The sequence below is a fragment of the Apteryx mantelli genome, chromosome 12 (assembly GCF_036417845.1).
Source record: "Apteryx mantelli isolate bAptMan1 chromosome 12, bAptMan1.hap1, whole genome shotgun sequence".
In the NCBI taxonomy this organism is placed as follows: Eukaryota; Metazoa; Chordata; class Aves; order Apterygiformes; family Apterygidae; genus Apteryx; species Apteryx mantelli.
Genome location: NC_089989.1, coordinates 2645235 through 2666319, shown reverse-complemented (window position 1 = coordinate 2666319; position 21085 = coordinate 2645235). Strand labels below are relative to the sequence as shown.

The window sequence follows — 21085 nt, the reverse complement described above, 5'->3', positions numbered from 1 at the left end:
TACAGCAGTTAGCTGTTTTCCTTGTTTTCTCTTCAGTATACCATTCCCCTTCCCAGTTCTTCTCTCCTATACTGAATTTCTTCCTTAAGAGTGTTCATTTTAATTGCTAACGTTTTTAAGGACTCATGGGAGAAAGGGCAGGAAGTCAGGCTTTTGGGATAGGGTAAAAATGTAAAGGTCATTCACACACTCACACACACATACTCTCTCTCACTCTAAAAATAATACACTATTTGACAGTTTCAGGATTCAGCATGTCCCATTGAAATTTGAAAGCTTATGTGAAACTAGGCCATGTCCTGTAACCTCAAACATTTAGTCTAGGAAAACAGCTCTCAAGTCTCCAGCTCCCACATCGGGTATCACATGACGTCTGTGCCAAATAAGAGACCTCAAACAGGGGGGCAAGAGAAACCTCGGTAAAATGAGTTGATTAAACCCGGGGAATAATAGTTCAGACTGTTAGCGACAGGTATTATTTTTCTGGTTAACTGGGTAGTGAAATATTAAATTATGCTCAAAGCATTTATAACATGAGATGGACAGAATGGCCTCACAACCTACTTATGATCCATCTGTTGGCATGGACAAAGGAGAAAGATGACTTATGCCTTACAACAAAATTATTTTACCCTCCCCCTCTCTAATAAACACGTTAGCTATTAAAGATCACAAAAGTCACGTTAGGCTGAAGTTCACTATTTCTCAAGCTGATGCATCATAACTACACATCAGACATCAATTATAATGGATCATTTAAGCTATTTAAGTTCAGTTCTAAACTTTCCAGTAGTTCCACTTGTACTCTGCTCTTTCTGAGGAATAAACAATTAATCCTGTGTGGTCTAAAGGATTATTGTTTATTTTCTCTCACCTAAAAGTACTCCTTCCTGCTCGTTAACTGCATTTTCAGTATGGTGCTCAAAGAACATATGGAATGAGTAAATAATCAATACAATAAGATGTGCCAGACCATTCATAGCTTACGGATGAGAGAAAACCTCTTTATGTGATACCAGTTTGAGCAAGTAAGAGGGAAAAACCAGCCTCACTTCTGCCAAACAAACAACTGCTTACTGGTTCTTTTTGTATTGAAATATCAGCTTTTACTGCAAATACAAACCCAGACAATTTTCATAACAGTCTCTGCAGTCAGTACTAAAATTGTGCCTTCATCATGGCACTAGGTTTTATTTACTGAATAGAGATGGTCACTAGTAGCCTGACCGTTAGGCTCTATTCCAATTCTATTTTGGAGACATCATACTGCAATAAAAAATAAATAAATAAATAAATAGATAGATAGATAAATAAATAACACTTCTGCTTTTCAGTTTCCTTTCATGTTAAATGAGTACACTACTGACCTTTATCAAATAACCTGTAAATTGCATTAGTATTTCTAAAGTTCAAGATTCTTATGCAGCATATCTGATTGTTACATACATGGAATATTCCTCTTCTTCCTCTAAACTATAATGAAAGTTAACAGCAATTCTCTATCCCTGCCTTCTACACTTTTATACCCAGAATTCCACCACAGAGAAACAGGTAAATATTACTAAATAAACTTTGAAACACCATAATCTCAGAAATGGGCCCAGCCACAACTTCAAACAAGATAATAACATGGAACGTATGGACAGATTTCAGTCTAAGTTAACCAATGGCTATGTATTTCACCCACTACTAGCCCTTCCTTTTTAAAAGGAGGGCCATGTGTAGCAGAACTCTTGGAGAATTTGCTCATTTTTTTTCTAGGACTAGCAAAAACTTGAACTCTGACCAAACTTATCCACAACATTTGCAGCAGTTCAATGCACTAGAGAAATCAAAGCTGTTTATTTGCTCTTATACAAAAGAGAACCTGCAGATTAGTATATTAGGCATTTGTATTTTGTGACTAAGATAGCCCCAAAAGGATGCAAGGAGCCCAATAGCATATATACTTTTTAAATTATTTAATGGATAGCTTATATTTGTTAGGTTCAAGAGGAATTCTTAGCTAAACAGTCATATAAGAGATACCCTTACAAATGTGTTGAACTACATATGTGTGTAATTATATTGTAATTACAATTTAAACTAGATTATGTAAATATTAATTGATAGAACAAGTTACCAGGAAAAAAAAAAAAAGCAACAAATAGCAAAGTCTTTTCTTTACCGAGTGACAACTAATGGAAGCCCCTAGACAAAAAGGGAACAACTAAGAGTGTTCACCAGGCTTCTGCAAACTGAAACACAACCCATCGGCCCTAGAAGCCCCTCTCCTCTCTCATGCTATCATGCAGCTGCTTTTGCAGTTCTCCCTGGCAGGCTACAGAGGAGTATCATCCCTGGCACTGTCCCTTTGCACACCGGACGGCAGTTCAGCATCACACCATGTCCATCCACTAGCCTGGGACGTTGCAAACACAGGCACTGTTTTATAATCAGATGCACAAACCACAACATATTCACCAGAAGCGGTTCCCCTCTTTTGGGGACCAGTAATCCCAGCATCTACAAACAGGGGTGATAAACACCAGTTTGTCACTGGAATAGCAGGTTTGAGGATGCTGCCTGATTTCAGTGAGCAACGTCCACCCCAGGCATTTAAACATCACATAAAAGATGCAGCAGAAATACTGCTAGACCACCGCCTGCATCACTAGTGCCATAGGATATCAGGGTATAAAAGCTGCAGCCTCGCGGAGCTGACAAAACAAGGGCAAATTTTGCAGCTACCTGTTGAGAAGATGAAGTATTCCTTCCTCATTTCAGGAAATCATAAACCCCCCAAAGGGTGTTTTTGGTCTAGGTAGAGCACGTGTATGCTGTATCAAAGTCAAGTTAAAACCACAGCGGCTTACAGAAATGCTTTGGGTATACAGAAAAACCATAATTATTTCTCAGTTACATGGATAACTGAAAGAACTCAGTGAAAGGCACCTGGCAGATAAATAGCTACGCTGAGAAACATCCAGCGAGGGCTCCTCGAGGAGGACCCCGCGGAGGAGCCCCCACAGGGCAGAGAGCAGCGCTAGCTCCGGCCCCAAGCTAGAGCAGCGACGGCCAAGGCGCCCGGGCGGGCTGCTGAGCAAGGAAAAGCTGCATTTCCCCTCCGGGCGCGGCGGTGCCCGCTCGCCCCCTCCATCAGCCCCTGCTGCCGCTGCCGCTGCCGCCTGCCTGCCTCCCCCCGGCCCGGCCCGGCTCTTCCGCGGTGCCCGCGCCCGGCCGGACCCTCTGGAAGCGCCACACACGGAAGTGGGTGGACGGACTCTAAAAGAAAAGCACCCGCCCGCGGCGACGGGCAGGCTCCGCGTCCAATGAGCATCGGCAGCGGCGGCGCGGGGGCCAATCGGGCGGCGGGGCGGGCCGAGGCGGCCGCGCGCCGGGAGCCTTGGTAACGCGCGGGCCGCGTGCGGGGAGCGCGGTTTGGGGCGGCCTCGCCATGAAGATCGAGGAGGTGAAGAGCACCTCGAAGACGCAGCGCATCGCCGCCCACAGCCATGTCAAGGGGCTGGGGCTGGACGAGAGCGGCACGGCCAAGCCGGCGGGGGCCGGGCTCGTGGGGCAGGAGAACGCGCGGGAGGTGAGCGGGGGCGGCGCGGCCCGCCCGAGGTGGCGGCCCGGGCGCCCCTTCCCCTTCACCGGCCCCCCTGTGGCGAGCCAGGCCCTACTCGGGCTCCTCCGCCCCCTCCGCCGCTGCGCGGGAGCGGGGCGGGCAGCTCTTGTCTCACCCGGCGCCCCGGGCAGGCGACGGCTGGCCCCGGGCCGATGCTTTAGCCCTTCTGCCGTTCTGCAAGCCACAGAGTCGTTTCGCGCTTTAATCTTAAACCTTGGCGTGTATGTGTAATCCTGGGAGGGACTGGGGCATCCTAGGACTGGCAGAAGTCTGTGCTCTTAGATTCGAGTTTTGCTGCTTGTGACTTTTTTCTTAATCTCTGCAGCAAATGCAATGATTGTAAGAAGTAGGTCTTCCCGATCTTGCTTCACCTTTTTGCGCATAAAACTGAAATCCTTTTTAATCTTAGTAGATTCGTAAAGCCTAATATTTCTGAATACTTTAAATAACATGGGAATGAAAGATACTATAGCAAAACGTTTCTTAACAATTTAAATGTTTACTTTATTTATAGGCTTGTGGGGTTATAGTGGAATTAATCAAAAGCAAGAAAATGGCTGGCAGAGCTGTGCTGTTGGCAGGACCTCCTGGAACTGGCAAGGTAATATTTCTCTTTTGATATGGAGTAAAGCATCCCTAAATTATTTTAATTCAATTTGTTGTCAAAACCATTGTAGGGCAGTAGTTACATGAGATTTTCATCTACTGGTAGTTTTTTTCATAATTGTTTTGCCATGATTTCTTGCCTTATGTTTTGATTTTTGCCATGTCATCAGCAGTGGCAGTATCCAGTGGTTTGTTCAGGCATCATTAGTATGAAACTATCTTATAAAAATTACCAAACACATATTTAATGTGAAGTCGAAAGAAAAGTCTTAGAAGTTAATTTAGTATTAAAAGCCTTAAAAGTTTTTACCTTGTTTTGTTTTCCCCCTGTTATTTAAGGTTTATGGCCTTTTGCACCGGGTGCCAAATTCAAATGCTTGGTATTGTTTAAATAAAGTGCTTTACAAGTCCGTGATAAAAACTACTTCGTATGTGTTGAATTTGTTTGGTGTGGGGTGGTAGTTATATGTGAGAAGTCTGTAAGTCAGACAGAACAGGCGCAGTATTAAAGTGATGGTTTGAATGAAATAGGATGTGATGCACAAAGTTAACGCTGTGGAGAAAGAATCCTCTGTTCTCATGAAAAAATTAAGTGCATAATTTTTTTTTTTCTTTTTAAGACTGCTTTGGCTTTAGCTATTGCTCAGGAACTGGGGAGTAAAGTTCCCTTTTGTCCTATGGTTGGAAGTGAGGTCTATTCCACTGAGATCAAGAAAACAGAAGTCCTAATGGAAAACTTCCGGAGGGCAATTGGTAAGTTTCAGAAAAAACAGAAGAATTAAGTATTTGTATGATTCTGGTTTTGTTTTTGCCCAGTAATCTAAAAAAGAAAAGCTTCTAAGTGGCCTTAGTGGGTGTCAGATCACAGTTTGTTCTTCTTCTCAGTGTTCATCTTAATTAGATGAACATCTTCCAGACCTAGTGGAATGTGTCCGGTTTTCTGCATATAAAACATAATTTAGACATTGTGTCCCACAGTTATTTTGGTTCATTCTTCTTCCCCAGACTCTCCTCTCATCTTCCAGGTTCATCTCGTGGTTTTGCGTGTGGGTCTCAAAAAAGCTGAAAGAAAAGCTGTTTTAGTTTTTTTGTGTTAACAGAAATATTGGTAGACAGCAAAATGCTCTCTCCTTTCTTCTTTAATGATTTCATCCTACTAAGCAAATAGTCTTAATCAGGGACTCCCAAATGGCAATGTTCAGGCTGACTTACTGTTCAGATGAGCACAAAGAAAGTTCAGTGCCAGCAAAATAAATACCTTAACTTAATATCTTCTTCAGTTCTAGAGGAAGATACAAAGCTTTTACAAACTTGATGCAAGTTGGTTACATTTGCAACACAACCTCACTGAGTATCTAAAATCTCTTATATGATTGCTGCTGACAGCTCATAAATGCAGTTAGAAGTGGACCTTGTTTTATGAGGATTGCCTAAAGATAGCCTAATTGATTTTAGTACTGAACATATTAGCAGTTAATTTTCTTGGCTTCTGTACCACGATTCCCCCCCTCAGACTTCATCTAAGTATTTGGTGGCAGTAAGGTGAAGAAATCTCTCGGTGCAACCAAACAAAAGTACTCCATTGACTTTCATAAGAAAGTAATTTTCTATAGTCTCTGGGCTTCTAGTTACCATGAATCTGGCAGGGCTTGGGGGAGGGAAGCTAGAGACTGAATAGTCTGCGATATTTCCTTGATGTGATGAAGTTCCCTGTCAGAGATTTTGAAACTTGAACCAACAGATGAAACTTATGCCATCTGTGTTGTCATTTCTAGAGATAGCAGTATTTTAACTCTCTCTGGTTAACAGCCAGCTACATTGTTAGTTCCCTGCATTCCCTGAATGTCAGTAGAGAGAAACTTCTAAACAAATATTGGTGTTAATGAAAGATGGAACTTTTTATTCCTTTCTGTTGAATTCTCTGTCACATTTTCATAACACAACCTTTATTGAAAAGAAAAAAAAATCTCAGAAATATTTTAAGGGACTAATAAGCACTGTTTTTTGCAATGAAACACTTCCAACTGTTTTTAAAATTTATCAATTATGTTTCAGTTTCATTGCCTGGTAAATAAACAATTTAAAAGGGTACATTTTCTGAAAAATTCTGTATGCACAGTGAAACGTCAGCTGTGACTGGGTGCAAGAGAAACTTCAGCTCGCATGTCAGTTGGTACCTAATGTATTGAGTTAGTTTATATATCTTTTTGTAGAATGCCTTATCAGCAGGTTGTATATTCATCATCTATTGCTCATATCGTGCATTTTGCTTTCGGGTGAGTTAGCCGTCTCAGTTTATAAATATGATTGGGGTGCTAACATCAGTCTCTCATGTGAAACTTTTTTCCTGGAAACAACAGAGTTTGACTGGTTTGGACTCATTGCTGTATAAAGACACAGGGGTGACTCAGAGTTTACTAAAATTCTTGGCCATGATAACAGTAAATCTCCGGACAATGATTCCAATAGTAGTATTTGTCTTCTTTCAAACTGGTTTTCAGCTTAAGAATTGTTCTACCAGAATTATTATTGTTGGGAGTCTTCTAATAGTAGACCAGACATAGTCTAACTGCCAGGCACTGTTTGGGTATAGTAGAGCGTTTATGGTATGTAAGAAACATAAAAAGACAGAGTGGGAAATGAAAAGATGGAGTTGTCATACAGGTTAAAAAAACTTCGACAGAGAGTGATTAATCCTGTATAGAGCTTATTAGCAGCTGGCAAGGATGTTGACAGTAGCTAATGTTAGAGCTCAGTTGCAGTAAAAAATAACTACTGGAATAGTCACTTAAATAGCCTATCTGTTCCCTGTATCTCCAGACTGTAACTGCCAGTAAATCAAACAAGCACTATTTAACTCCATACAGTGCTATTGAGCCAAACCAAGAAATATCCCACAATTTCCTCCTTAAACTCATGCTTCTGTTTTGTAAGTAAGAAATGTCCTTGTTAGTTACAGAGCTCTTTGGAAGTGAAGTTCATAGCTGATACATGCAGATTCATCTGAAAACAAAGGAACAGCATTGATTACCTTTGTTCAGATCATGTTCATCTGTAAATATCTTTTATGGACGCATCTACATGAGTGCATTAGTTCGGATCAGAGTTGTGCTTCTGAAGCAAATCTCTAAGCTGTCCCTACTGCCCCAGCGTTGGTTTGCACTGTGGAGCAGAGTCAGGGTGTGTGAACCGGATTCTTTTCAGATGAAATTGAACTGGAAGATGTATTTTGCATGTTCCTAAAGCACTCCAAACACAAATGGGCTTCCAATCTGTGGGACCAGAAAAGAGCTGAGGCTCAAAGTTTAAAAAACAAAAAAAAAGGAAAAACAAACCTGTGAATGTCCAGTTCTTAGCACCAGTCATTTTACTGTACAGATTCATATATTGCTTCACACTCCTTGCTCATGTAGCCTGTGTGATGCAGCATTGTCTAGGTCAATTTTGTAACTCAGAGGTTTGTTATTTTTTTTGTCAGATGTTTTGGCATACATGAAAAACATTTTAAAGTTTACTGAAGTTAATTTATATAATGCTTTTTCATGTAGTGCTAGATAAGAAAAAGCAAACACTTCTTACCTAGAAACTGTCATATTATTCACAATTAACCTATTTCTCACATTTCAAATCCTTTTCTTAATTTGGGTCCAGTAGAGGGAGACAGACTCATATTTGTCAGTCCTTTATATTTGCCTATCAGCAACTCAAGATTACTGGTGAAGTGTCTGATCTATTTCAAAGCAAAATGACAAGTTATGGAACAAGGAAAGTTTTATAAGGTCCTAATAACCTCAGACTGTGCAGGATGACTTCCTTATATCTTGTTACAGTCCATTCATTATTTTTGGTATGGCATGTGTGTCTCATAAAATACTGACTTTATAGAGTCTCTTCAGATGTGGATTCTTTGAACTTCCTTGCAGTTGGAACCTCTGCATACTGTAGTGGTGGTGGTGATGACAGTGGTTTTTCTTTGGAACACTCTAACCATAAAACTCTCTTCAGCTCTGTATTATTTACCAATTTAAAATAACTTCATTAGTTGATTATAATAGTTGTGACTAGCATAGAAAATATTCAGATACTTGGATTTCTCAACCAGCTCAAAAACTACGAAGTAAGAATGTCACTGTCAATTATTTTGAAATAGTTTTGTATTTGAACTGTAGCAGATCCTGTTAAACTTTATCTAGCCCATCTTTTGCTATTAAGTAGAAAAATATTTTAAATGGTACAGTAACTTTTTCTGAAGAGGTTCTAATACAGTACCTATTAATCAATTTATGTTATTTTTAACTTAGTTGATAAAATTTAAGGGTTTTGTGAAGTTACTTTTTCTTTCTGCTGTTTTTTTCCCCACTTGTCAGGGCTTTTCTGAGAAGAGGTAAATTCACAAGATTCCCTATTAAATTAGTATTACTGATCTTTAGTTTCAGAATTTTGATGAACTGCTTCTGTTTCTAGTGTATCTAAACAAATCAAGCAAATCCCTTCTTTTGGGGGAACAAATCAGGCAAATCTCTTTTGGGGCATGAACAAAGTGGGGATATTGACATTTGCTTCAAGAACTAATAATAAAGGACAGAAAGAGAACAAATTCTTAGAGCTTAGTAAATTGTTTTGCAGGTCAGAACTTAGGCTGAGCTTTCCCTCTCATGACATGGGATGAATATTCTCACCTAGAATAGAACAGTAATTGATCTTTCTACTTTTGAAAAAGTAAAGAACTACCATCAAATGTGATATAGCCTAGTAATATGTTACATTCTGGTGGCATTAATGCAGCAGACTTCTAAGTGAGAATAGTTACATGTATATGACCAACGATTTGCGTTCAGAAACTATCCTAAACAATTTCTTGCAGGGCTGAGGATTAAAGAGACCAAGGAGGTTTATGAAGGAGAAGTCACAGAGCTAACTCCATGTGAGACTGAAAATCCTATGGGGGGATATGGCAAAACCATCAGCCACGTAATTATAGGACTCAAAACTGCAAAGGGAACTAAGCAGTTGAAGGTATGTATAGTAGAGTCTCAAAATTTTCCTTCAGTATTTCAGATCTGTGTCGTCTTTTTTTAGCAGCTCTTGTCTCCATTTTAAGCTCTTGATATCCATCTCGGTAGAGAGGGGATGCCAGGAGCTTGTTTCTTTTGCTAGACAACTTTATCCTGCTTCTGAGCATGTACATTTATCCACTTTATCTAAAATATTTAAATGGTAGTCTTGTCTCCTCCTAATTGAATTGTGGATAACTCCATAGTTCAGGTAGCAGTCCCTTTTATTTTTCTGTTCGGCAGCACACGCTTGTATGTCTTCGGTGAGTCGAAGGAGAGTTAAAGCACGAAGAGATTCTGAATGGTTTTACAGCATTACTAGCACCATAGAACAAAGGGGCTGAGTTGAGAAGCTGGACTCAGCTTGAGAACCTGTCTCAGTCTGTGATATGTTTGCGCTGACCACAACTGTAGCTTCATGCTCATGATAACAATTGTACAAGAAAGCTCGTTTGGTTTTATTTTTCTGATACTCAACTGAATTTTTGAGGATAGTTTCAGTAAATCTTGCCCACTTCAGTGTAAAATGTTCTTTCTGTCACATCCCTTCTTTCTATGGGGGGAGATATGCTCTACTGAATATGTGATGGAAAACTAGAAATTGAGCTGGTATGTTGCCAGCTCAGACCCACTTTCCCGTTGTTTCCTTGTACAAGTCTCATACTCATTTTACTGACAGGGAAATTAAACAACATGGAGAGAGAACTGAAAGCTGTCCCTGTCTGTTAAGTATCAACTTGCATTTGTTCACTCTGAAAACAAGAAAATGCAGAGCAAAGATGAATAAACACATACTAAGAGAAACAAAAGCATCTAATGTATTCCACATCGTGTTGCTCTCCCTTACACAACTCCACAGAGGATATGTGCTCTTAAGAGATCAAGTAGCATGATCTGCTCTAGGAGCAAGAGCCAGATTTTTTATAAAACTTGCTAGAAAGCAATAAAGTGCCACATCTTATGTATGAACGTATTGCCACATTATACAATGGCGTACTTTATGATAGTAACTGGTATCATTAAGTTTTTGGCACTTATGTCACCTCCTTCAGACAGCAGTTATTTTCTGTAAGAAAATAAGTTTTCTGCATCTTCTTTCACGTATTACAATAAGTTTTACTCTATTGATGCTCCAAATGTTAAAGCTTTATAAAATCCTAGATGTGTTGTTGGGGGTAGTTGCATTTTAATTTTGTCTGATGGGAGGGACCTTTAGGTTAAATTTCTTTTCCTTGATTACCATGGAGCTGTTCTGATTAACCATGAATTTTACTTGCCTCCAGCTGGACCCAAGCATATTTGAAAGCTTGCAGAAGGAGCGAGTGGAAACCGGTGATGTTATTTACATTGAAGCAAACAGTGGAGCTGTCAAGGTAAAAGCAAGAATAGTTCTGCACTTCCAGGCAGGTTGATGTATTCTTGCAGATTTTTCTCTCCTTTTGTCAGAAGGCTCTCTGATTTATTAACCTTAATTGACATGGAATGGTTACATGAAAGTTTTAAAAAGAGCACAATGTTTTTCTTATCTGAAGAGAAAAATATCTCTTGCACCAAAAGAATGTGGTCATCTTGTTCACAATTAAGGTCATCTGGCAAGGAAGCTATCACTGATGCTGCCTGGATGAGTTTTCTTTTCTGTAAGATCAAGACATCTTTAAGGGAACGGGGGAAGAAAACCCCAAGCAACTTTAGTCATTTTCAGGCTGACATGTGCAGTATATTTAATCTTTCTTTTATCTTTCTGGTATTTTCTCCACAAGATATATGCATGTAGAAAGGAATACTGCATTAGTTAGCATTCTTTTCATATCTGATTTAAAATGTAGTGTACAGCGATACTTGCTGTTTAATGGATGAGCATAATATTTTGTATCATATAATAAATCACCCACCTACAAAAGAGTCTTGAACAGTTCTCCAAATCTCTAGTTAATCTGCTGGATTTGTCCTTTAGTGAGAATTGCATACAGTTAAAAGAAGGGGAGAGAAGAGTGGAATATTCTTACTACTGAAAATATCAGGTATTTTTCAACAGGGTTTTTGAGCTTTGATCAGTAGATAGGATGTGCCTGTTGCTAAGCAGGAAGTGGAGCATCTGAATCGTCAGCTGAAGCTTGTCAGTACTAGAATTGTGAACCAAGTCCTTTATCAAGTTTGTGTCATTCAAAGTTTTTGCGTTGAATCTAATTCTATACCTGGGTTTCTCTTCTTTGCCTTTCCTCAGAGGCAAGGCAGGTGTGATACCTATGCTACAGAATTTGACCTTGAAGCTGAAGAATATGTTCCCTTGCCAAAGGGTGATGTGCACAAGAAAAAGGAAATTATTCAGGATGTCACCCTGCATGACTTGGATGTGGCCAATGCTCGACCTCAGGTATCTGACTCCACAGATTAAGTCTTTGCAGAAGAACTCTTTGACATAGATGCAATGGTGAGTTAGAATTAGGAGATGCAGAAAGCTTTGAGATATCCTAAATCATTACAAAGAGATTACTGTAGGAAAAGCAGTAGGTCTTACCTTGAAAGCCAGTCTAGTTTCCCTCTCTGTGTGGAGGACCTGTTGCAGCTGACTACAGCAGTGGCCTTTCCACACAGATTAGAGGCCATTGCTAGGTTAGCATTCATGCACCTGGTCATGTAACGTGTGTCAGAGTGCAATTCATAACACCACAGAGAACAGTCTTATATCCGTAGAGGAGCTTCCGCATGAATATTTGGGATCCACTGCCTTCACAGTTAATGAATCATCTAGACCTACCTTTCTCCTTCCCGTACCATCTTCCCCCATCCCCTGCAAAAAGAATAGTGTGGGTTGCCACCAGGAAAAGAGATCATTACTTTCTATTTTGAAGGAAAGATGTCTAAGCAGTGAGGTAGCAACAGCCAGCAGGTCTGCATCATTTTATTTATCAAAAGTTCTGAACGCAGGTTAACTTCTTCTGCTCTGTATTTATGGTTTTGTGGCCATGAAAAGGAAACTGCAAGCACTTTGATAAATGGTCATTAAGTTTTGACTTTGCTGTAGATTCTGTTAATGTCCCTGCATCTCTCAGAAGTGTTTCATAACTTCTCATGAAACTCCCTTGTGATTTTTTTTTTTTCTTCAGTAGAGCTCTGCACATACTGCAGCAAGAAATCAAAAATAGGAGAATTACTGCTTGCAGTATCTTAACATAAACTCAGTATTGAGGGAACTCCACTTCTGTCATAAACAAAACCCAATGACAATACAGTATCTTTAAACAAAGGCTGACATCCCCAGTATGATATCACAACCACTTAACCTACTCCATTTCAAAATAAACATCCTTTTCCAACAAAATCACTTACGTGATAAAATCAAGGATAATTGTTCCTGTGTTGGCAGGTTTAACAGTTACAGTTCAAGCAGGCAATCCCAAGTCTCTGTTCTCTGACCCTGTCAGTTCTTGTGAACTTCTCTGGGACACAAATAGATGAATTTTTAAGAGGGTATCTCATTTTGGTCTCTTATGTTCTCCAAATGAGCAAGCCTAAAGAAAGGATCAGGAGGGAGCTAATTAAACAATTATGTTTAGAATATCACTGTAGTGAAGTGACTGAATCTTTGACAAGTAATCAGCCTTTGCTGAAATAAAATATCAGCTTCTTTAATCAATTTTTTGAATCACAAAATCCTTGTTCAGATGGTATATCTTCACTATCAGACCTCATAGTTGATCTGTAACTTTCTTTTCCTAGGGTGGGCAAGACATCCTTTCTATGATGGGACAATTGATGAAGCCTAAGAAAACTGAAATTACTGGTATGAATCCTAATCATATTTCTAGTCCAACATAACCTATATATTTGCCAATTAGAAAGGCATTAAAATGGAGTTATTCATGCAGCATCTCTAATGATGAATATATTCATAATATTCATAAATATTCAGATTTCATAAAGCAGTGACTTAGCTGCTAGAATTGCAGCAGCTAGACTCAGTAACATCATAGTATTGTTTTACACATGTAGTGTTACTCTATATACTGCACTCTGCATCCAGTGTCCTGAGGAGAAAGAGGTCAGAATGCTAGTGCCACCCCCCCTTCTCAAAATATTGCTGCCAGCGAGTGCGTGGTTCATGTTTCCTATGACAAGCCAAACTGAACAAACCACAACCAAAAAAAAAAGAAAATCAAAAAATCCTTTGCATTCTTATGTGAAGCAACTGTGCTGTATTTCTGTGGAATACAAAAATGGCTCCTAGAAACTCCAGTATTGATTTGGTTTTGCATTGACTCCTCCTTACCAGCTGCCTATCGACTTAAAGCTGTAAATACACTGCTGCTCCACCCACCTGCAGATCGTTGGAGAAAAAAGATCTACAGAAAGATCTATTCTACTTTTCGCTGTGAAAGAAAAGATGTTTCAATAAGTGACTAATCTAAATTCAGATCAAAGTCTGTTTCAATACTTAAGTTGAATGGTGCTCTTTTGAAGTATTTCCTCTGTTTCAGAGGTCACTTTGCCTATTCTAAAGTCAGACTTATCCATGTAACATCTTGCATGGCTTTGAGATCCATATGTTCACAGAATTTTTATACGGCCCTATATTTTTTGAATAAACACAACTGCTTTGCTGAAATACAGTAGCAATATTTTATTCTTTCAGTCATGTTCTTTTCAGTCATGCTTGGAAACTTTGTTAAGTTGATGTTTGACTGACTTTCCCACCACCACCCTTGTTTCACAAGCAATGTGAGCAGACAAATGATCCTAGTTAAGTGTTAGAAATTCAGCTGAAGAATATTTTGTTGCACAGATGTCTGCCCAATACAGGAGTGAAACCATAGATCTTAGTTCGGTCTTAAATGCCACTGAATTGTAGTGTCACAGAGATTTGCCTTGTAAGGCAGCAAGATACCAACGCATGAGAAAATTTAAGGGGAATTTTGTCTTTGAGTCTTTCACACAGACCTATAGTTCACTAGCAGAACAACTAACATACTTTATTTTGATTCTGATAGACAAACTTCGAGGAGAGATAAATAAGGTGGTAAATAAATACATTGATCAAGGCATCGCAGAGCTGGTCCCAGGTGTACTCTTTGTAGATGAGGTTCATATGTTGGATATTGAATGTTTCACATACCTGCACCGAGCACTGGAATCTTCTATTTCCCCCATTGTCATCTTTGCTTCCAATCGAGGGAACTGCGTTATCAGGTAAGATGTCTGAAGTTGAATTTTCCAGCTTGCATTGTCTATAAACCTTAGAGTTAGCTGTATCAACAGAAGAAGTTACAATCTTTGAAGGCTTTTTGTCTCTGATGCTGACATCTGTGGTAATCCCCTGCATGGGTAATAAACTGCGTTGGTACCTGAAGGCTACTTGTGAGCTTTGTGATGGGAAAAGCATTTGATGCTAGTGTGGCTGAGTTAGGACAGAATGGAATTCCTCCTCTTATTTGCACTGACACGTCCCTCTAACAGCCTCTGGACAATCTATTTCCTGGGTGTTCTGTTACAATTACCTTTCTCACTGGATACCTTTAACACATCTTTTGTCTGCACGTTAGAAACATTCAAAGCGCTACAGCTACAAACTTCTAATATCGTAGTTTCCTGCTTCTTCTGGGTCCTTTCACTGTCTCCTATCTTTGTTGCATCAGATTTCAGCTTCTTGTTCTCACTGTTAAAGCCTGTCATGATTTAGCCTCTTCTCACTCTTCATTCTTTCCTACTATGTTAGCCTAGCTTTTTCTATTTCTCTGGTCGTGCCAGCTAATTTGTTCTTCTTCTTTACTTCAGTTCATACCCCCACTTCAACATTTTGCACCCAGACAATGCATTCTTTGCATTTTCAGTAAAAGTACTCACCTCTTTCAGATTCTTCCTTAAGTTCTACTGCTAATTTGTGGTCTAGGTCTAATTATGTCTAAACAAGCTGTCATTAGCAAAGATTGCTACTCTTTAAATTGATTTAACTCAGCTGTGTAACCAGCTTCCCTCTTACTGACTCATCTGGTATTAATCTTTCTCTGTTTTCATTGCTTAAAAGTCAAGGTGATAAGCCCTTTAAAAATATTTAAGGTGGACATGGTGGTGCTCTCTTGGCCAATGCATGAAATGGCTGTCTTGTAAAAGGAGAGCAAAGAGAGATCTGTCAGCATGGATTCACTGCTGCTCTTGTTATGAGAAACTTGTGATTTATGAAAGGATGATATTTATACAATAGTTCTATCTAATGTTGGTAAGTTAAGTAAGTCCTTCAAAAGCAAGGTGCTTAACTGTGTACTACTACATCAAGTAGTTGGAGATGCTCTGATCTGCCTACTGATGGCTCTTAAAAGGCTTGGGAAGGGATTGATTGTCTGTAATACAGTTGGTTCTGTAACCTATTAAGAGAATGAATCTCTTTGGAGGAGAGAGCACCATCTACTGGAGACTACAGCAGGAGGTGATTGTAGGACATTTTGATCAATTTCCCATGGCGGACCATGACCAAAAAAGTGCCTAAATACTGGCACTGACTTTGGGAATGTAGTTGTCTACTAGCATTTTACCATTTTCATCTGAGATCTTAATAGGTCCTATGGAATTGGCATATTGTTCACTCTGACTTCCCAGCAAATCTTGGTTGTCTTGGAAAAGCAAGAGTTGATGCACCTGCAGCCTCTGCTGTTGGGTGTTGTACTTCAAACAAGTAAAATGGGTGAAGGTCCAGATCCTGCTGCAGCCTTCGTGCACAGAGCTCCACCTTCCAACTTGCTGGATTGCCAGCATGGAAAGTAAACCACTGCAGTATTCACTGGAGGGGATGGGGGGAGCACTGAACAGAGTAATGGCTTGCTCAGCGAGTTATTTTCCAAATGGCTGGTATTGCATATAATTTCTACTGATTTTTGCTAAACAACTTAGGAAGAATGACTTGTTCCTTGCTGGAAGATACTTTGGAACATTATGTAAGATGTATGGTAAGATACAATATAGAGAAAGGTGAAAGAAAGCATGCACCAGCAAGTAAGCACCACCTCTAACTATTTTGAGTGCCACTTTTAAGAGCATAAGAAATAGCATTTGTTTCCCTCAGGCTGTCCAGTTTGAACTCCAAACTAGGACATGTTCCCTGGCTGTGTATTTGGGGAGTGTGTCTCTATGGGAAGACACAAGAATTGTAAAAGAGCAGATGTGTTAGTCACTTATTACTCATTTTAGTCAAATGAATGTACAGAATTCAAAATAGTATCTGATCTCTTTCTGTTTGGTTTCTCCATTAGAGGCACAGAGGATATAGTATCTCCTCATGGAATACCACTGGACTTGCTGGACAGAGTGATGATTATCCGAACCATGCTGTATACACCCCAAGAAATGAAGCAGGTATACACAACATTTAAAGAGCTTCTAAAAACTCCCTGGCGTTCAAGTCTCTTGAGACAGCTAGTACATCTCTGTGTACACTGTTACTATAGAGCTGTTTGACTCTGCGTGGTTTGTGCACAGAAGCTTACCAATTCCTAAATGTATGGTGTTTTAGTAACTATTTACAATAAGTTGTTTAAAATTGCAAATGCAATTTGTTCTGGTGTCTGATTTCCACCTGCTTATGAGTTCTGTTGGTAAACTTGTCTAGAGCCGAAAGTGACATCTCGGGTCTCACTTGCATGAAACGGTGTGACTTGTTCGCTGACCTTATCTCTTACACAGATGTGCTTTCCATAGAGTCTGCAGGTTGCTTTTTCAGTTGTTAAGAAACAAAGCGTTACAGTTTAGGACCCTTGGTCCCAGGCCTCAGGCTGTTTCTCCACATAAGAGACAAGAGGGACTGTGGAATACAACTTTATGCACTGCGGTTTTTTGCCTCCCTGCTCTGTACTATAGCTCTTACCTTTGTAGTCTGTCTCCTGAAACTGCAAGGTAAATGTTTTTCATGTTCCTAGTCAAGTTTGGAAATGTAAGCGCGGTGAACGTTGCAGAGATACGCCTCTGAATGCCTGAAACTTTTCCTGTGGGGCCATCACAGCGTGTTGTGTATCGATTATAATGCTTGGGTGCCATTATGATGCATCAAGTCAAAGATCCCCCTCATTAGCGTCTCAATGCTGTGAAGTGACACAATGCAGGAGCCATTACAGTTTATCATGTCAATTCTTTGTATTATTTAAGAGATAGTGTCAATGGAGGAGAGCCTTGTCACAAGATAATAGTCTCCTGCTGCTGGATAAGTGCCAAGGTGAAGCCGAGGCATTTATCGAATATACACGGAGTGGCAAAGCTTCATTTCACTTGGTTTGAGGAGCTTTTCACATGCTACTGTTGTGAGCCATGCTCAGGACCATTTTTCTGTACCTAAAAGGATACTTTAAAGCACTCTGGTATAGATTACAGTGGAAGTAGCCAAGGGATTTAATAATAAGATTATGTTTTGTCTGTATACAAAACCAGTTTTAAAGTGTGACTTTCACTTAAAGCCTGGAGATTTTGAAGATTGTTGTCTGGACTTCCCCAAACTGTGGTGGATTTTGGCTAGTTAGAGTAGTAGGAGTATGTACTCTGATTTACTTTGTTAAGCTTTTTTTTTTAATATGTATATACGCGCGCGCGCACACACGCACACACACACACACATACATATAAAATACTTATCAGCTAGTGTGCTGTATTATCATGCCAGATAATAGATTGCTAAAGAGCTAATTTCTGAACTGTTCATTTTCAAACGAGCTGCTTAAGTGTTGTGATTTCTACCCTTCTTCACCAGTGAGGGGAAGGAATTGTTTACAGTAGCTTTTCTTAAAGCTAAAAATATTCCAGACATTGTCCCATAAATCATGTTTCCATAGTCATCTTCCCTTAAGTTAAGGTTTTCGAATGACTTTTCCCTTAGGAGGGGAGGAGGAGCTATTACACTTAAGTTTGTAACTAAATATAGCTATGGGGGACAGAAAGAAAAATAAATTTATAGACATTTTTATATTTTTGCTCTGATTTCCTTTTCATTCTAGGAGAAGTTTTCATTGGTGATGTTTCTGTGTAAGTGAGACTCTTAGCCCTGGATTTCACAGTCAATTTGATTTTTCAGCACATAACTGCCCATGTAGCTACTGAAAGTTTGTTCATAACCAGTTCAAAATATTTCTCTTTGTACTGATAATGTAGAAATTACATTGCGTAGCACTGGTCTGACAGTGCAGGATGCACAGTTGACTTAGCGCAACCAGAATAGGGAGAAAATTCACTTTTACATCCGCTCTAATCGGGTATTGTTATAATTAAACTCTTCTGCGTATGTGCCTGCTGTTAGATAGTAGAAGTTATAACTGGGACTTTTGTTCCTGGTGTGTTTCACCTGATAAATACTACTTTTCCTATTTCATAGTAGCTTGTTTATATATGTATTTGCTGGGTTAATGTCTTGGGCTCTGGTCCTTCTGCAAGGTTCTATGAAGTTGTTAGATAAAAAATTGTTATTATTATTATTTTTAAAGCTCTTAGAAAAGGGGCGTTCAAGGTGTCTTATTTCTAGCAGGAAGCGAGCACAAAGTAGCAGCATCTGAATGAATGGAAAGTGATGTTTGGTTGATATAGAAGATAGAAGAAGATCTTAAATTGTAAATTACAATTTGAAACAGCTTTTACCGTATTCTGTATTAATATCTTAGCACAACTTTCTGCCATTTCACACCCCTCTCTTTTACTCTGCTCCCTACCCTGCCTACTCTAGCGCATTTTTATGGCTTTAATTTAAACGAGTGCTTCTTGATATCTTGTTTACAAAGCTGCCAAAGTGAAAAATACCTGTATTATATGAGGCTTGCAGTTCCAGAGTTATCTCAGCACTACAACACAACATCATTATCCAGTCTGCCCCTTATCACTCAGCTGGTAATACGGACTACCGGGAGACTTGTGCCACTTTTGTTACAGCTTTATATGCTCGAGCTTATTGGTGATATCTCGCTCTCCAACTTTGTAAAGATCTTCAAGCTGGTACAAGCCTGAGACTGTTCTTGAAAGATTAGATTCTTCCTAGTGATTTTTTTTCTTCTTGCAGGGGTAGGTGAATCTTAGAAAGTAACTTTTTGATTTATTTTACCATCTTATTTGTCAGCTGAATAAAAAGTGTGTTGTGAGCTGCTAAGGGAAGAGTGTAGCTTTTTGTAGGGCTTGTTGGAGGGCTGCGCCGTATAGCAGAGGTGATACACTGCACGACTTGGAAACTGGTGCAGCTCTGTCCATAGGACTCCAGCTGCCAGTGTTACTTCTTGCATACTTTTTCAATTTCCTCATGTAAATTTTCATACTCTGCTTCTCATTAGTAGATATACTTAGCTAACCATGCAGAATTATCATGAGAGGTTACCAGACATGCTACTTCACCCACCTTCTATAATGATCAGTTTGTCAACATTATATATTGTCTATTCAAAGATTTAAAATTCTACAAATCTATTTTAGTTTGGTGGTAAACTACATGAGGATAACTCTGTCTCTTCTCATTTTACACCATATCTCATCTCTTAAGCTGACGGGGTTTCCAGACAATAAATTAAGTAGTATAGTATACTAATTATTTGAGCTGTTACCTGACTTTTGCAGATTCATTTACTCATTTATCCCAACAGATCATTAAACTTCGTGCTCAGACAGAAGGAATTAATATTAGTGAAGAAGCCCTAAACCACCTAGGGGAAATTGGTACAAAAACAACCTTAAGGTAAGTTGAGTCTGGTTGGATTTTTCTCCATTCTATGTTAAGTATGACTGGGTCTAAAAGCACAGTAGATTAATTCATGCTTGGAAGTGTTTCCTGTACAGTAACACGTGATCTGTTAGAACAGTGTTATCGTTTAAAAATAGTGATAATCCTCTCATTTCCTCGTTTAAGAAGTGTACATGGTAGAGGGTCTTGATGACCTTGTACTGCTGATGAAGACCCATGTGTATCCTAACAGATCTCCTAACCATACATATGTTCAATTCACTGGGCTGCACTGACTTGCAATTATTCATTCATCTGTGTTTGATCACAGGTATGCTGTGCAGTTACTGACCCCAGCTAACCTGCTTGCCAAGATTAATGGGAAAGACAGCATAGAGAAGGAGCATATTGAAGAAATAAATGAACTTTTCTATGATGCCAAATCCTCAGCAAAAATCTTGGCTGATCAACAGGAGAAGTACATGAAATGAAGAGCTTTTCGTACGTTAGATGCTTTGAAGTGGCTTGAACCTTTCCCCAAGGCTGGCTTATTAACTGAATGAGAAATGTTAATGGTTTGTCTCTTTTGGGACCGAAAATATTTAAATGTTGGACTGCTTTGTCAGGACAGAATTAACTATCAGGTGTTCCTATGTCTTTGTCAACAATAAGATGCTCCATGATGTTTGTAACATCTTACTCTCCCTTTTAGGAGTATATATGAAACAGATAGCTCTGGACCCATCAGTTTTGTTTGTCTTTAGATTTCGTTACAAAAGTGCTCTAACTGAAGTTGATGCTTAAGAACAGTCTATTTTCTTTATGAATTTTGTTTTAAAATAGTTTCCTTTTACAAATGAGAAATTTTTTTTGAATAAAAGTTTGTCTGAAGTGCTTTATAATAAAATATTTCAAGAATACCTGAAGCTTGCATGTGTTTGTCCTGGATGCCCAAAGAAACTGTCAAAAGAAGCTGGAAATGAATAAAGTGGATCTGTAATACAAAAATGGATCTACCACTAAAGAAAGAAACAGTAACAGGACCTTTCCTAAGTGTTTACTTTTTTGTATGTTGTGTTTTTTCTTCCTGGAGGCATCCCTAGAGAATGCAGAAATATGTAATAGTAATTCTGTTAGTCCTATTTAAAA

General features: G+C 39.3%; 1 protein-coding gene across 1 annotated transcript; it reads left to right on the top strand.

The window, feature by feature from the left end:
* Nucleotides 1-3364: 3364 nt before the first annotated feature.
* RUVBL1 (RuvB like AAA ATPase 1) lies at nt 3365-20856 on the top strand. Its single transcript, XM_067303697.1, has 11 exons — nt 3365-3577; nt 4125-4211; nt 4837-4969; nt 9081-9232; nt 10554-10643; nt 11495-11644; nt 12991-13054; nt 14259-14457; nt 16512-16614; nt 19860-19951; nt 20268-20856. Exons 1-11 carry the CDS (start codon nt 3437-3439, stop codon nt 20425-20427), a joined length of 1371 nt encoding a protein of 456 aa, XP_067159798.1. The 5' UTR covers nt 3365-3436; the 3' UTR covers nt 20428-20856.
* The last annotated feature ends 229 nt before the right edge of the window (nt 20857-21085 follow it).

What these genes read in the sequence shown, in the direction of transcription:
- RUVBL1 (XM_067303697.1), top strand. Translation starts at nt 3,437, where the DNA reads ATGAAGATCGAGGAGGTGAAGAGCACCTCGAAGACGCAGCGCATCGCC. An exon ending in GGCAGGAGAACGCGCGGGAG is followed by an intron (nt 3,578 to 4,124) that starts GTGAGCGGGGGC and finishes CTTTATTTATAG; the next exon opens with GCTTGTGGGGTTATAGTGGA. An exon ending in GGTACAAAAACAACCTTAAG is followed by an intron (nt 19,952 to 20,267) that starts GTAAGTTGAGTC and finishes GTTTGATCACAG; the next exon opens with GTATGCTGTGCAGTTACTGA.